Source organism: Panthera tigris, chromosome F3 (genome assembly GCF_018350195.1).
Source record: "Panthera tigris isolate Pti1 chromosome F3, P.tigris_Pti1_mat1.1, whole genome shotgun sequence".
Classification (NCBI taxonomy): Eukaryota; Metazoa; Chordata; class Mammalia; order Carnivora; family Felidae; genus Panthera; species Panthera tigris.
The window spans coordinates 2,052,732-2,069,850 of record NC_056678.1 but is presented as its reverse complement, the minus strand read 5'-3'; the positions used below and the strand labels follow the sequence as shown (position 1 = coordinate 2,069,850).

Genomic DNA, 17,119 nt, shown 5'->3' with positions numbered 1-17,119 from the left:
GTAACCCACGATAATCTTCCCATCTCAGGATCCTTCACTTCATCACATCCACAAACTCCCTTGTGTTATGAGACAGCATATTCACAGGGTCCAAGGGGTGAGATGTGGGAATCTCCGGGAAGCCACTATTCTGCAAGGACGCTCATTGTAACATCCGTCCTTTGCCTTCTTTCTCTGTTGTTTTTATCTCCTGCAACTAAGAGCTAGTTTGTGAGGAAACGGTTTCCGGTCAGGGAACGAGCCTGCCCCTCACCTAATTCTGCCCTAAGAGTAACATGCACTGATGATCTTTAGCTGTGACGGCTGCAGTGGGTACACTTTCTACAGAACGGAACTGTTAGCCTCAACCGTAAATTATTCCTACAGATAGTTTTTTCAAATTTAATCATCAGTTAAAGGTAATGAGCAGAAACAAAGGAACAGCCATAAATTACCAAGACTTGAATGACTGGAACGATCAGGTGCATAATCTAAGACGGCCATGCTTGTTACGTTGAAAGAAATAAAAGTAAGCTTGAAAATACCTAAAAAGGATGAGAAACTATGAAAAAGTGACAAAGCCTATTTGAAACAAAGGAACCAAATACAGCTCCTAAAAATGAGAAGAGTGCGGACACAACAACAAAACCAGGACCACACTTACTGGGGAAGCACTTTTAAGTGCCACCATTTAGAATGGCAAACCTAAAACCAAAGGAAAAAAAGATGGAATACTTACAACTAAGCTTAGTAAGAAATACACAAAGTCCATATGAAGAAAACTCGAAGACTTGTCTCTAGGTTTCTATTTACTAATTCTTTCTCTGGTGATGCGGTGATGCCAAGAGTAGAATTTCTATTTGGTCCTTTTTCATAGCCACATGTTTGTTCATTTCTACTTGTTTTTGTTTGTTTGTTTTTGCTTCATAATTGCTTATTTATGTAAAAACAGATGCCATTTCCTTGTTTATCTTTTAGAGAACCCTAAACACATTCACATTAAAGTAAAGTCTCTGTTAGGATCCGATACTTTCATCTGGAATGAGTTAATATAATGATGGGTGACTTTGTTGGTATTGTTTTGTGTTTTACAATTTTGTTCACGGGATGATTACGAGTGGGAGGTCTGTGGGCTGTCTTCTCTTCTCATTTCCACTCTGATGGTCTTGTACCTTGTACAACTGCTACCACCTGCCTCTCCTTCCTTGCCTTCATACACGCTCGTCCCAAACTAGCTTTTCCACTGGTGCTTCAGATCACAGAACAGAATTTCATATTCAGCATTTTGAGATCAACAATCTAAGATAATGTGTAATTTATGGTCTTGTCTTCAGGCTCACAGGGAGAGGAAACAATGGAACTGAGGGCAGTTTATACACCATAAGAGTTAGCGACATCAAGTGGAATCACAGAGTTTGACAACAAATTAACATGCCATGCTTTGACATTAAAAGTTAATTTCCATAGGAAATAACATAAAACTTTGCGATCCAGACGTCTTAAACAGAACTTTTAGAAATAACTTCAAAAGGATGCTTTAAGAGTTACATCACACAAAGTAGTAGAATTTGTACTTCTGGTCATTTATTTTTTCTCTCTCATCTTTATCTAACAAAGTTCTTCTAAATATATTCACGTTCAGTATTTGGGCCTTTCGGGCACCTGAACCAATGACGCCTTTGTCTTTTCCAGGTCCCTTTAATCAACAACAGCTAGTTGGTAAGGGTGACTGTTTCAGAACATTAGGATAGATTCCATTTGTTAGAACTGATGCAAAAAACATACACAATGAAGAAACCTAAGTCCTCCTAAGATAATTTTTAAAATGTTAGTCTTTAAATATGGGGTGCCTGGGTGGCTCAGTCAGTTAAGAGCGTGACTCTTGATTTCGGCTCAGGTCACGATCTCACGGTTCATGGGTTCGAGCCCTGCGTCAGGCTCTGCGCTGATGGTGTGGAGCTTGCTTGGGATTCTCTCCCCCAACCCCTCCCCCCCCTCCCCCCGGCCCTTCCCCTGATCATTCTCTCTAAATAAATAAATAAACATTAAACATACATTAAAAAATAAAATAAAACCATATGAAACTGGAATTTCCTTCTGTAGAAGTTCCTGCTAGGAGATGCTATGGAGAATACAGACCCCAGCTGTTCAGCCGAAGGGCTCAGCGGGGCTGAGGTCACAGTTTTGAGGCGCTACCTCTGTTCTTCTGCTTTACTTGCGTTACAGCTTCCTGGGAAACCAGAAGCAGCCCGGAATCTAATTTCCTTCCGCCTCATTTCCTGGGAGGACGGGGCTGGAGTGTGCATATTAACGTTTTGCCTTTCACCTCACATTTGCAAAGACGGGCATTTTAATATGAGCCCAACCATACGGAGTTTCAAACTAACATTCTAAAGTGAGCATAATTACGACTGTTTCCCCCGAACACCGCCCAGAACTTACCTACTTGTGGATTATTTTCAAACAGTTTGCGGACGAGATTGTCAAAGCCGTAAGTGACTCTGGCGGCTGAACTGGGATCACAGCTCCGATACAGCACCGTCTCACCTTCAGGGTCACTTTCATGTTGTAAAACGCCTCCAAACGCCCACGTAAAGGCAAACATGAAGAGCTTCTGAATCACTACTTTCAATTTATCAGGATTCTTTTCCAGATACCATGTACTTTCAGCTCTGGCGTAGATGCATGTAGAAGGACGAAGGTTAACATTTTTAGAAGAAAGTTCAGTGATGTATTTCAATTTCATGTCCAAGTCTCATTATTAAACGTTAGGATACAGTTAGGTATTGACATAAATGTTTTAAGGTTAATGTAGAATCTTCTTTGCTAAGTCATGTAGATTATATACTGTTAATATTTTTTTTCAATTTTTCTTAATGTTTATTTTTGAGACAGAGAGAGAGATAGAGCGTGAATGGGGGAGGGGCAGAGAGAGACACACACAGAGAATCTGAAGCAGGCTCCAGGCTCTGAGGTGTCAGCACAGAGCCCAATGCTAGGCTCGAACTCACGAACCGTAAGATCATGACCTGAGCCGAAGCTGGACACTTAACCGACTGAGCCACCCAGGCGCCCCAATATTGTCACTATTTTTAAAGTACCATTAGTGTAAGAGATTGGTAGTCAACCTTTGTTTCACTGATTTAGTACACGTGATTCACTTCTATTTTAGGTCAAGTTATTAGCTGAGATTTACCTATCTTTTGGGAGAGGATCTGGTCTTTTTCCATTTTATGTAGAAATACACAAGCAAGTGAATAGTTACTCATACTGTCTCCTCTCAACCAAGTCCGAGGGCCTGATTTACTTCAACCTGGCTAGTGGCAGGTGCTGTAAGTGTGGGGAGAGTCTCGTCCAGTCTGGGCTGACGGGGTCACCCTGGTCTGTGGACCCTGAAATTCTACAGAAACCGGGCCGAAGGTGATGGAGCTGAATCAGGGGCTTGGGCCTGATTTCAAGGCATGTAAAATAGTTCAGGATTCAGCATTATCATAAAATTATTTACAAATTATGAAAATCCTAAAAACAGATCACTGAACCGAAGCGTACTGGCAAACATTCTTCTACAGTACACACACACAACGGTATTTGAAATTTCCAGTCCTGTGAAACAGTTCATTTAGAGAATGTTTACTGAATTCCTACTGTGTATCAGCTACTCCAGACAAAACAAACACGACCCCCTTCTGTCCAGAACTGGTACAGGTTTATTGCCTAGTAATTCTGTGCTTATTGGAGTGTCCGGCACCCAGAAGGTACTTAACCGTGTCCGCTGAATGAATGACTGACCTCTCTTCTGTATTCTTGAATTTGGCAGAAACTTTTGCACGTGGAGAATCTTTCTCCCCCGTTGAAACGTCCTTCCAATCGTCACCTTAAAAAGGGAAGAGGATTTTTCCACAGGGAACAATAGACCCAGAATTCACCTGGTTAATTAGCGAGGTTAACATTCAACACCGTTTCATTTCTGAACCGTCACAGGGGTTTTTCTTGCACATACAACTACCTCGTCAGACCAGAGTGCGAGCTACCTTTCGAAGGAAAGAGGAGCAGGGAACGGACCTGCCATTGTCTGAAATGCTTCTTACTTATTTGAAGCGTACATCTACACACTTCGTCATTCTATTCTAGCAACTTTTCTGTAAGTTTGACTGTTCTAACATGAAACCCTAGAACATTCAGGTAATGTGGTGCATGTGACAAACTAACTAATACGTGGGTCCCGATGAAGAGAAGGACGCTTTCAGACAACAGATTTAAATTCGCTGAAACAAACAGCAAACAGGTGCATCTTCGGCACGGGGTCGAGGTGTTGGTTTCCTTCCATCTCCCGTCACCCACCTGTCTCGTCCCCGTCACGCACACCATGCAGGAGCACAAAGAGTGAGCGATTATTTCTTCCTCCCTTTAGCTTACTTTTGTTGTTATGATGTTTGTTTTCTTTATACTGACATAATACAGGCTTCTTGTAGAACCTGCCACTCTACGATTCCACCACACGTGGGTAACGATGATTAAATGCTCATGCATGTCATGATGGCATTTAGTACAATGTCATTCCAGTATTTTTAAATACAATACTTTAATATCTAAGCTCAAATCAAAACTTAGAAAGAGGGTTGGCTTCTCATCCTGCTTTTTAAGTTCGTCTTCATGTCTTTCCAGTGAAATGTGACATTGCCACACCACAGTCCAGGAAGTCCTTCTCCTGCTGATGGAATTCAGATTCTTGCTGTTTTAGGATTATAAATAATTCTGCTATAAATAAAGCTCCTTGTGCATAAATCTATATACTTCAGTTATTACTTCTTTATAATGAATTCTTAGAATAAGAGATTCTAGGGCAGAGTATTTTGCTATTCAAAAAAAATTTTTTTTAATGTTTATTTATTGTCGAGAGAGAGAGAGACAGAGTGTGAGCAGGGGCAGGGGCAGAGAGAGGGGGAGACACAGAATCCGAAGCAGGCCCTGGGCTCTGAGCTGTCAGCACAGAGCCCGACACGGGGCTCCAACTCTCGAACCGTGAGATCGTGAACTGAGCTGAAGTCGGACGCTCAACCGACTGAGCCACCCAAGCACCCCATATTTTTAACATAGATTGCCAGATGGTTCACTAAGAAAGGCTGAATCAATTTATACCTCAAATAACTTCTGTGAGAGTTTATAGGTGAATACATTTAGCTATCGGTGTGTTTTCTTCATTCAAAAATCTCTTATCCGATGAAAATTGTATGCTATTTTCAAAGAAATGTTCCTTTCATGATCTGTAAGGTTAAACATTTTCTTAAGAATTTTGTGTATTGGAAATTTTAGTAGTTGTGAAAAGATCCCCGGACTCGGGTAACTTCTACATCTGCTCTCCCCTCTATCCTGTCTCGGTCGCTAGGTTAGCTGAAAATGTGGAGGAAGAATCCTCTGTATACGCATACATTGTAGGGTGTGGAATGGTCTATGAGGGCAGGAATGCCACTGCATATTTGAGGGTTTATATCAAGTCCTGAAAAATTTGGGGGAATAATTTAAAAAACTCTTTTTATTAGGTAAAATATATACCATAAAATTGACCATTTTGACCACTAACTGTACAGTTCAATGGCATTACGTACGTTTACGGCTTTGCACAACCATCTCCACCATCCATATCTAGAACTTTCCATCATCTCGTACTAAAACTCTACACCCTTTACACAACAACTCCCCATTCCCTTTTCTCCCAGACCCTGGTAATCGCTAGTCTACTTTCTGTCCCCGTGCATTTGCCTTTTCCAGGTACCTCATATAAGTGGATTCATACAATTGTGTCCTTTTGTGACTTATTTCACTTAGTATACTGTCCCCCAGGGTCATCCATGTTGTAGCATGTGTCAGAATTCCTTTTTGTGGCTGAAGAATATCCATTCTTCTGTCAAGAGACCACTGGGTGGTTTCCACCTTTTGGCTCTTATGAATCGCACTGTTGTGAACACGGGTGTGCAAATATCTGTTCAAGTCCTTGCTTCAGGTCTTTTGCATATACACTCCGAAGTGGAATTGTTGGGTCAAGTGATAATTTTATGTCCAATCTGTTTAGGAACAGCCATACCGTTCTCCATAGCGGCTGCCTCATTCTACACGGTCATCAACAGTGCACAAGAGTTCCAATTTCTCCACATCCATGCCCCAATCTGTTATCTTCTGATTTTCAAAAAATTTTATAATCGCCATCCTAGCGGCTATGAAGTGGTATCTCACTGTGGGTTTGCCTTCATGCATTTCTTTAATAATTAGTGATGTCGGGCATTTTTTATTTGCTTGTTGGCCATTTGCATATTTTCTTTGGAGAAAGGTCTATTCAGGTCTTTCACCTCCTTTTAAATTAGGTTGTTTGGGGTGCTCGGGTGGCTCAGTGGGTTAAGTGTCTGACTTCGGCTCGGGTCACGATCTCACGGTTCGTGAGTTCGAGCCCCACGTCGGGCTCAGTGCTGACAGTTCGGAGCCTGCTTCAGGTCCTCTGCACCCCTCTCTGTCTGCCCCTACCCCCTGTTTTCTTTCTCTCAAAATAAATAAATAAACTTAATTAGGTTGTTTGGGTTTTTGTTAAGTTGCAGGAATTCCTTATATATTCTGGATATTAACTCCTTAGCAGATAATGTGATTTGAAAATAATTTCTCCCAGTCTGAGGTTTTCTTTTTACACTGTTGATAATTTAAGCTAAAAAGAAAACTCTAACAAGGTTAAAAAATATAGGTTATAACAAAATATATTTCATAACCAGGTTATAAAATATAGAAGGATATTTTTATGAAACTTGGTGGTAAGTACACTACTGATGTTTGCCCACTGATTTAACATCTGGTGACTTCGCTGTAATCTCCAATTCTAATCAACTGCTGATTTTTCTGTTTTTTTTTTTTTTAATAATGAATAGGACTATAGCCTCTGCATACAGTAATAGTTTTGTCTCTTTCTGTTTTTTTAATGTTTATTTTTGAGAGGGAGCATGAGCGAGGGAGGGGCAGAGAGAGAGAGAGAGAGAGAGAGAGAGAGAGAGAGAGAGAGAGAGAATCCCAAGCAGAGTCCGTACTGCCAGCTCGGAGCCCGACGTGGGGTCAAACTCATAAGCCTTGAGTTCATGTGTGACCTTGGCCAAAATCAAGAGTCAGACACTTAACGGACTGAGCCAGCCAGATGCCCCTCTTCCTTTTTACTTCTCAGAAACCTCCTTTTTCCCCTCTAACTATTGCTACATTGATTAGCACCCCCAAGACCATGTTGAATAGTAACAGGAGTAAAAGCAGCATTAACAGAATTGTTGGAGGAGGCCATCGAGAGGACGCGACCGCGGCTGGGCCACAAGCTGGACCCAGGCAACTGGACATTTGTTACCCCTCTCCCGTCGTTGGAGTGCACGTGCTGCCCACTGTTCCAACGCCAGGAGCCATTCCAAGAATGTGGTCTCGAGAGAGCAACGTGTTGTCGAGAACACCCTGAATGAATAGGACGACTGAATCCCACTAAGGCCTCTGTATAAGCTTTTAAGATTCTTGCGCGTGGGTGCGGGGATCCGCTCATCCTGCGGTCCTTCAAGACGAGCCTTGTATGTAGGCTCTCTTGCTGATCGCCACAGCCACCTACAACCTGGAGTGGCCTCTTGGGTGTCTCCCTGCCTCCGCGTATAGGGGCCAATTTGAACTCCACCCGGGAAGCAAACCTACAACTGTCAGGGGACAAAAGAAACTCGACTTGGGAACAAGGCATCCACGAGGGGAAGTCCCAGGCTAGCCACGAACCTCTGCACAGGGAGGGATGGCCCCCGAGTCGGATGTGAGCTGAGGACACACGGTAGCACGGCGCAGCAGAGAAGGGCGCCGGTGGCTGCCGTGAGGGGCTGGCCACTGACGCCCGAGCGGGGTCTGGAGTTCGGGTTAGGAAGTGAGAAGAACCGAGGTGAGAACGAGATGTGCACCTGTCTGCCCCCACTTCCGTCTGCTGGTTTTACGGAACGAGGAGGGCCCAAGTGCCACCCGTCACGGCCCGAGCCCTCGGACGTATCCTGATGGGGAATCTAAGAGGGGGAATCACGGACAAAACGAGGGCAGCAGAGGGGAGGACGTTCGGCTGGACAACGGAGCAGATGAAGTGCCCCATGTCATCTGACCCTAATATGAAGACAGATTTTAAACAGCGACTACCCCGGACGTCTGCTAATACAGAAGTACACCCCAAAAGTCCTAGGAGGAAAACTTACATTTTCTCTCTGTCCCTTGAAAATGGAAATCTGATCGTGTCTTTAAAATGTGATTACCCCACGAGAGAACTGAGACGCCGCCCCTGCGCACCTGAGACAGGAACAGAAGGGTGGATACAGGGGGCAGTACAAGCTTCTCCCCCACATCCAGGCCTCAGCCTCCAGGAGGAAACTCATCAAGGGCAAACACAAACCTTAAGTCTTCCCCGCGAATACCAGTAAAACACTCTGGCCATTCGGTCGGGAAACCTTAACTTGCCCCATCTGCCACAGACACGGTCTGAGCTCAACTGTTATTTATAAACTAGTGGGTTTACCAGATTCCTGGGTGCATTTTATTATTAAAGCTATAGGGTCTCCGTAGCTGTCTGGGTGTGTATGTATGTGTCTGGGTATATGCTCTCTATAAACAACATTTTTGTACCTCCAGATTATATTGTCAAAATTAATTTATAAAAGATCTCTATTTAATCGGCCTAAGGAAAAATAAGCTTTGGTATCAAGAATTAGCACACTGGTTATGTTGAACTCCTCCCTCTGAGCGAGGGTTCTAAACTTGTCCTATTTGGTCTGGACGCCACATCGGGTCTCACCCAAGCTTTCCCCTACTGCTGTGCAAGCCCGGCTATTGTCGTGAGGGGACTAAAGAAGCTGAGCCCCTTATACCAATGCCCTTGTTGAACAGAACAATGACTGAGGGCCACATTTTAAAGGTCATGATATACAAGACTAGGCGAAAGAACACCACACTAAATGCAGGATGCACCTTCCAGTATCTTCTGCAAGCAGAAAGGTTAACTGAAAAAAATATAAAGCGGCAGACTGAATTACTAACGAGTAAAATCTCCTTGGCCAGGTAGACTGAAGTACCGCCCAGGCTTTAAGACGTGTGAAGAGTCAGAGTCCACTGCCCCACGGGCCAGACTGTGGACCCCAGCCCAAACACCCGGTAGCATAAAGACGTAAAATCACAGGAAACATCTCAGCCCCATCGTGCCTGGGAAGACATTATCTTCTAGGACTTGCAATGAGTCATCCCACTGGAACAGAGGAGCTCCCGCCCCTGGCCAACAGGTATGGTGTGCACAACCGAGTCAGGTTTCTAAAGCTGTCGACCTCTCTCACCCCAAGGCAAGGTGGGCATGTCCTGTTTTCGCGTGGCTGTCATCTTTTTTCCTCCACCAGCCTGGAGGGCACCACAGCACACACAGAAGCCACCAAATCCGTTCAGCAAGCCTCAAATGAGAGCCAACAAAGCCCATCTTTACTGAATCCGAAAATATCTCTAATGAGAAAAGCTGTCTTCCAAAATAAGACGGCCTTGGACATGATTACTGTCTAACAAGGAGGCCCCCGTACTATTATACAGGCAAAATATTATGTGTTCATACCTGATGAGTCTGTTAATGTATCATAAAGTCACATGAACCCACAAGTGAAGGTGTTAATGATCCCAGCCCCAACCTCGGGCACTTGATAAATCAGTGGTTTGGGTCACGGGGCTCTGAATGGAAACAAACATTGTTGCTTATTTTGGGAATCATTATCTTCATCTGTGTCTTCTCCTGAATGTGCCTGTATTGTTGCTGTGGTACCTGCCCCAGTGCAGCCAGATAACCACCAAACGAGCCATCTCCATGCTGCTGAGACCCCATGCCGACCACTCAGGGCACATTGTGGAAGAGAGGGCAATTAAGATTGTAAAAAACCCATCGCAGGAGATAAAATGGTGAAGGAAGTCATCGAGAAGACATGACTGCTGGTGACCTCTAAGCTGGATGGAGGTAATCAGAGGTTCCTTCCCCTCCCTTGTCCTGGGGATGGATGTTCTGCCCGCTTCCTCCACTCGGAGCCATTTCAAGGACGCGGCCTTGAGACAGCAACGTGTTGACGCCATCTGGACTATGTACGTTACCAAACCTCATGAATGCCTCTACATAAACTTTTAAAACTCTGGAAAGCAGGTGTGGAGACCTACTCATAGCTGCCCAAGACAAACGTCATCTCTTAGTTCCCTAGCTTACTAAACTGTAGCAGCAGAAGCAGGCGGTTTTTATAGGCAAGGAAACTGACAGATGAGGTCTGTGCTGGACCGCTGTGGGTGCAAACTGGCGCAGCCACTGTAGAAAACAGTAGGGAGGTTCCTCAAAAAATTGAAAACAGAAGTCCACTACTGGATATTTACCTAAACAGAACTGAAAACCCTAATTCAAAAAGATACAGCATCCGTATGTTTCTTGCAGCATTATTTATAATAGCCAAGATACGGAAACAACCCAAGTGTCCGTCCATAAATCAGTGGACTGAAACAGAAAACCCAGAAATGAATCCACACGCTATGGTCAGTTAATCTTTGACACAGCAGGAAAGAATATCCAAGGGAAAAAAGACACTCTCTTTAACAAATGGTGTTGGGAAAACTGGACAGCTACATGCAAAAGAATGGAACTACACCAAAATAAAAATAAATTCAAAATAGATGAAAGACATAAGTGTGAGACATGAAACCATAGAAATCCTAGAGGAAAACATAGTTGGTAACCTCTTTGACCTCAGCTGTAGCAACTTATTTCTAGATAAGTCTCCTAAGGCAAGGGAAACAAAAGCAAAAATAATCCACTGGGACTTCATCAAGATAAAAAGCTTCTCCACAGAGAAGGAAACAATCAATAAAACTAAAAGGTGACCTACAGAATGGGAGAAGATATTTGCAAATAAAGGGTTAGTATCCAAAATATATAAGAAACTGATCTAACTCAATACCCAAAAAACAAATAATCCAATTAAAAATGGGCGGAAGACATAAACAGGCATTTTTCCCAAGGACGACATCCAGATGGCCAACACACACATGGAAAGATGCTCAACATCACTCATCATCAGGAAAATGCAGATCAAAACCATGAGGAGATACCACCTCACACCTGTCAGAATGGCTAAAATTAACAACTCAGGCAAGGAGAGATGTTGGTGAGGATGCGGAGAAAGGGGAACACTTTTGCACTTTTGGTAGGAATGCAAACTGGTGCAGCAGCCACTCTGGAAAACAGTGTGGAGGTTCCTTGAAAAGTTAAAAATAGAACTACCCTATGACCCAACAATTGCACTACTAGGTATTTACCCAAAGGATACAAAAATATTAATTCAAAGGGAGACATACAATCCTATGTTTATAGCAGCGCTATCTACAATAACCAAGTTATGGAAATAGCCCAAGTGCCCAGTGACTGATGAATGGATAAAGAGGATGTGGTGTATATATATACAATGGGATATTATTCAGCCATAAAAAGAATGAAATCTTGCCATTTGCAATCATGTGGACAGAGCTAGGGAGTATGATGCTAAGCAAAGTAAGTCAGAGAAAGACAAATACCATATGATTTCACTCATATGTGGAATTTAAGAAACAAAACAAATGAGCAAAAGGAAAAAAAGAGAGAGAGAGGAAAACCAACAAACAGACTCTTAACTCTAGAGAACACACTTATGGTCACCAGAGGGGAGGTGGTGGGGGACGGGGGAGATAGGACATGGGGATTAAGGAGGGCACTTGTGATGAGCACCGGGTGATGCAGGGAAGTGTTGGATCACTGTGCTGTGCACCCGAAACTAATATAACACTGTATGTTCACTATCTGAAATCTAAGTAAAAACTTACAAAAAACAGATGAATGGATAAAGAAGTGGTGTGTGTGTGTGTGTGTGTGTGTGTGTGTGTAGTGGGATGTTACTGAGCCATGAAAAAGAATGAAATCTTGCCATTTGGAATGACATGGAGGGACCTAGAAGGCATCATCCTAAGTGAAATCAGTCGGAAAGACAAATACCATATGATTTCGAGCATACATGGAATTTAAGAAACAAATGAACAAAGACAAACAGAGACAAACAAAAAACAAAACAAAACAAAAAAACCCCAGACCCTTAAAAACAGAGAACAAACTGGTGGTTGCCAGAGGGGAGCTGGGTGGGGGATGGGTGGAACAGGTGAAGGGAACTAAGAGAACACCCATCATGCTGAGCACAGGGTGAGGTGCAGAAAGGTTGAATCACTGTACTGCACCCGAAACTAACAATGCTGTCTGTTAACTCTGCTTCAGTTACAAAAAAGAAAACCCTGCCAGCTCCCAATCTGGATTAGTCTGCCTCTTTCTTTGGTCTCTCCTCACCCTCCAGGCGTGGGTGCCAGTTTCAGATTCACCCAAGAAACTCCCAAGGTTCTGAATCGATAGGAATCCACCAAGTGTCTTTTAACATATAAGTTGTACAATGTTATTTAAATGTATTTCCCATTTATTGAAATAATGACATAGTTTCTTTCTTTTGATGGGCTTATTTGGCAAGTTATTCTGACAGATAATTGTCACGTTAAATCATTCTTACATGCTGAAGGCAAAGCTACTTTGTCGTGGTGTATCTTTAGTCCCCCTAGTTTTCTAGTATTTTTTTTTATAATCTCAGCATCCACATTTATGAACAGACTTGGTCTATAATTGTCCATTCCGTATCACCTTGTCTGGTTTGGGCATCAACTGCATACGAACTTCGTAAAACAAGTTGTGTAGCTTTCCTTCTTTTTCTATTTTTTTGAACAGATTCTATAAAGATAATTTGTTCTGCAAAAGCTTGGTGAAATTTACCAACAAAATTTAATGAGCTTGGCTCAGTATTTTTGGGAGGGTGGGAGAAGCCTTTTAAAAATTCAACTTTCAGGGCACCTGAATGGCTCAGTCAGTTAAGCATCCGACTTCGGCTCAGGTCATAATCTCACCGTTCGTGAGTTCCAGCCCCGCATCGGGCTCTGTGCTGACAGCTTGGAGGCTGGAGCCTGCTTCAGATTCTGTGTCTCCCTCCCTCTCTCTCTCTCTCTCTCTCTCAAAAATAAATGTTAAAAAAATTCAACTTTCTATCAGATTTTTCCTTTTTTAAAGATCACTTGGGAAAATTTATATTTCACTTCAAAATTATCCATCTCAAATAGGTTTTCCAATTTACTGAATCTCATTAATGTGGCAAATCAGCCAGAAATAGACGGCTACCTACCACCACAAACACATAAGTGTGGAGAAAAACTATCCTAACAAGAGCTAACCACAGCTGAGCTATAAAAAGGGGGTGGGGCGCTCCCTCAGAATCAGACACAAAGAAGAAAGTCAGAGGAGTAAATGCACACGCACCACCCACTGCGCCCTGGGGTGTGCCACCCAGTACAGGCTGCGGCAGAACCGGGCTTTTATGAGTGATCCAGGAGGGTGGACTTTGTGCAAGAGAAGGAAGGCAGCAGGATTAGACTCTTGAATGGACCTGGGGCCCTGAGGCCCTGAAAGAACTTCCCGGTGAAAACGGGACTACGAAAGGTCAGCCGCTGAGGGAAGCTACAAAGAAACCACGAGAAGGGGAGAGGCCAACCTAAATGTTCGCCCATTCGTGGTATCCGGCTCTCTTCCTCTCGGACCTACCGTGCTCCCCGCATGGGACCTTACCCTCTTGTCACCCCAGGGGCTTCTTACCATTTCTGTTAGTTTGGGGGATCCAGAATTGGGTTTTGGAGACAGCGTTGGGAGCCTGGCCTAATTAGCCATCTCCTCGGGAAGCAATGGAACTGGTCTTGGGAGGCAGGCTTCTGACTCCAGGGGCCGTGCTGTTAGCAATAATGCTGCACTATTTCCGGAATCTTTTGCTCTCACCCAACACGTTTTACTACTCTCCAGGTTTACACCTGTGCATGATTACAGCTTTTGCCGAGGATTCTGGACACACTTCCCTCCATTATTTCCATCTCTAAGAATCCTTAAAACCAACAAACAAGCAAAGCATTCTTCCCTCAGAAAGACCCTCTTGGAATTCCTTATCCTCGTTTTCCATGTGACCCACCAACATATGTACGACATTAGTTTATGTCACTGATATGCCCCTTTGTTAGTGATTTTTAGTTTCTTCCATGTGTGTGTCTGGTTCAAATAGACTGAAAATTCCTGGTCTTCCTTTCTCTGTTTTCTCTTGTAAAATTTAATAGAAGGTGATAAATAGTTAGCATTGATTAAGTGACACACAAGACCATTGATATGACTCAGAAGGGGAAAAAGCTCACATTTTCCAAAGCCTCCATTTTCACTCATGAACTCAAAGAAGGCATCAAGAATCCTGCAGAGAGTTGTGACCACTGCTAGGTCCTGTACAGGAAACGGCTGATGTTTCTGATGCTTCTTTATAAACTGTAGTCCGTCTGTGACGCTATTTTTAATCAACAATTCAAGACAACTCACTCCTGTTTGACTCATAATTTTAGAAGTTTTCAACAGCCACGACTTGACATAGGGCTCCCATCCCAGATCAACAGGATCCTAACGATATAAAGCACAAGGTAATTTTACGTAAGTAAAGAAAAATGAGGCGTCCATCCTCCTCCTTACTATCTTTACTTCACCTCCGCCCCCAGCAAAACACAGCATCATCAGTCGTCAAAGGGCAGCTGATCAAGACCTTGAAGAAGGACCTGTCTCTGAGACGACTTATGGTTTTAACCCTGGTCTTACAAGACAACACGTGGTGGGGAACTGTGTGTAGGGAGGGGTTGGGGGGGAGGTTACGTGTACCCGGCAAGGGGAGTGGCTTAGCCAGAAAAGCAGCGCTGTTCTTAGCTTCATTACAGCTAAGATCCGTTCAGCGGATCAGAACACAGGGCCAACCGTGGCTAATGATTAATTTCATGGAGAGAAGACACTTAGTCTTTGTGTGCCTTCCATCCCCCACCACTGTCTTGGCAAAATATACTTCACGGGCCCTCAGGGTCACAGGCAGGTGAGGAAAGGTGTCTCTCCTCCGTGGGAAAGACAAGTCACCAGCAGCCTGTGCTGTCCACCGAAAGCACCACTCACAGTTGTGGGACACCTGCCACCCCAATTACCGGGTCGTCCTCATTTAAACAGGAGAGACTACGCTCCTTTCACTCCTGGGTTAGGAGACTTGAGGGGACACAAAACCCTGCCAGGTCCAGAGGTAATCATAAAACCATCATCAGGAACGCTGTAGGTAATGACTAGTTATTACCCTTATTACCCTAAACAACACGTTTTCCTTAACACGTTTGTTTTTGGGAACTTACCATGTAGACCACTGCACACCGGCTGACGGTTGCAGGACCGGCCTGAGAGAGACTGTCCGTCTCAAAAACCACTCGTATGTTACTAGTTAAGGCTATTCGCTCACTGTTTGCCAGACACAGCGTTCTAGTATCATCCAGCATGGAGTTTAGATTTTCTACCCAAAACGTATCCACTGGACCATCCAAAATAATCCACTGCCAATCGTGGTCTGGAGAGAGAAATATTTTTAATGTAACAGAGTATCTCAGTCTTCTTGTGTTACAATTTTACAAATTCCCTATTTTGTTTGGAAAATATTTTCTAACCAGGTGAAAAATGACACCCTGGAGAGCAGCAGAGTGAATGTGTTCATGTGTGGTCTCTAACATGTTAGGTAGAAATCACTACTCGGACCACAGGCTTAACCACTCTTCAAACCCGGCCCACGTTCTCGGATTGCTGCTTGTGTAGTCGGCCCTTACATTCGGAGAAGAGCAAGACCCTGGATCTGTCTTTCCCATAATCATGTGCTTGGTGAGCTCCCCTTCTGCCCAGGATGCTTTCTGGACATGCTGCCTCTGGGGGACAGAGAAGGGAAGCAGACAAATAGAGTTGTTTGCGCTCTTTCCATGTTCTACACGCGCCAACCTGCTCCTCAGTTCTAGGAAATCTGTCGGTCAAGACAGGGGAGGAGCGTGTGGGTCACCGTGCGGACGGAAAATAGCTAGCCGCCTGAAGGACTTTAAAGGATCCCAGAGCCGGGGCCAAGAGGCCGGGATGCCAAGTCAGCAGCTGCCATACTTGCCTCCAGGTCCCCGGAAGGCACCTGCTCTGCCCGCAGACCACCCTCCCCAACCTGAATGCGGGAGAGGGACACACAGACATTCAGGAATTCTGAATCAGGACAAGCAAGAGCAGAAGTCTCTTTCCGGGCCTGGAACATAAGCGTCCGGCTGGTGCCCGCGGTGCTCGAGGCTCAGCCCGGAGCAGTGAGCTGATGGGGCTCCGGCCGGGACGCTCACCTCCTCCGGAGCAGGCGCCTTACCACACGCGCTCTCCGTGCCCCGCCTCCTCGCACCCCGCACCGCACACCCACGCCACAAAGCAGCACGCGATGGGCGCCTAGTTCTGTTCAGACGCGTGTGTATGGGCTGTGTTATTTGGGCTGGGAGCGTCCGCAGGCTTCCACCCAAGACTTCTCTCTACTTGAACGTCTGCTTGCTTCTTGTGAGATTTTAATGTCCGTTTATAAGCTGAAAGGGCCGTGCACGACCTACCACTTCAGCGCCAAGATTATGTATGTAGGTAGGATGCCATAACATGCGGTAAATACGCACGCATATAAATTTTAAGTGAGGGAAAAGTAAATAGCATAGGAACAAACATCAACGTTTTTAAAGATATAGATTCAGCTCATTTGTTCAGTTTCTTCCCTGTTAATGCATCATCTTTACTGAATTTAATCGTAACACTTACTCTGACTTTCTGGGATTTTAACATCTTTCTCCATCTCCTTCTTAGAAATACTATCGTCAATATCTGCTATATCAGAGGAATCAAGTTTGAAAACCTAAAACAGGTAATCAATAATGTTTATTTCATCACACTTTCCAACTCAAACACGTCAATATGCTGAGTACTAAAATAGAAAAGGCACACATTCTGTGGCTGAAAGACCTCCCTGTAACCAGCACAGGGTGGCTGAGCTGAGTTGTGAGTACAGGCCATTTTCTTCTAGAAAATTCTTTCAGTTTTTTTTTTTCCAGTTAGTACATGTTTCTTGTACAGCATTAAAATAATACCATAAAGCAAGAAAGCAAATGT

The 17,119-nt window shown here is 44.1% G+C and overlaps 1 protein-coding gene across 1 annotated transcript in view; it reads right to left on the bottom strand.

Moving 5' to 3' along the window:
• The window catches only part of DNAH14 (dynein axonemal heavy chain 14), a 404,678-nt gene that overhangs the window by 134,328 nt on the left and 253,231 nt on the right, over positions 1 to 17,119 (bottom strand). The window contains 5 exon segments of the mRNA XM_042976694.1: positions 2,422 to 2,651; positions 3,769 to 3,853; positions 14,302 to 14,554; positions 15,316 to 15,524; positions 16,772 to 16,865. Coding sequence (XP_042832628.1) covers positions 2,422 to 2,651; positions 3,769 to 3,853; positions 14,302 to 14,554; positions 15,316 to 15,524; positions 16,772 to 16,865 — 871 coding nt within the window.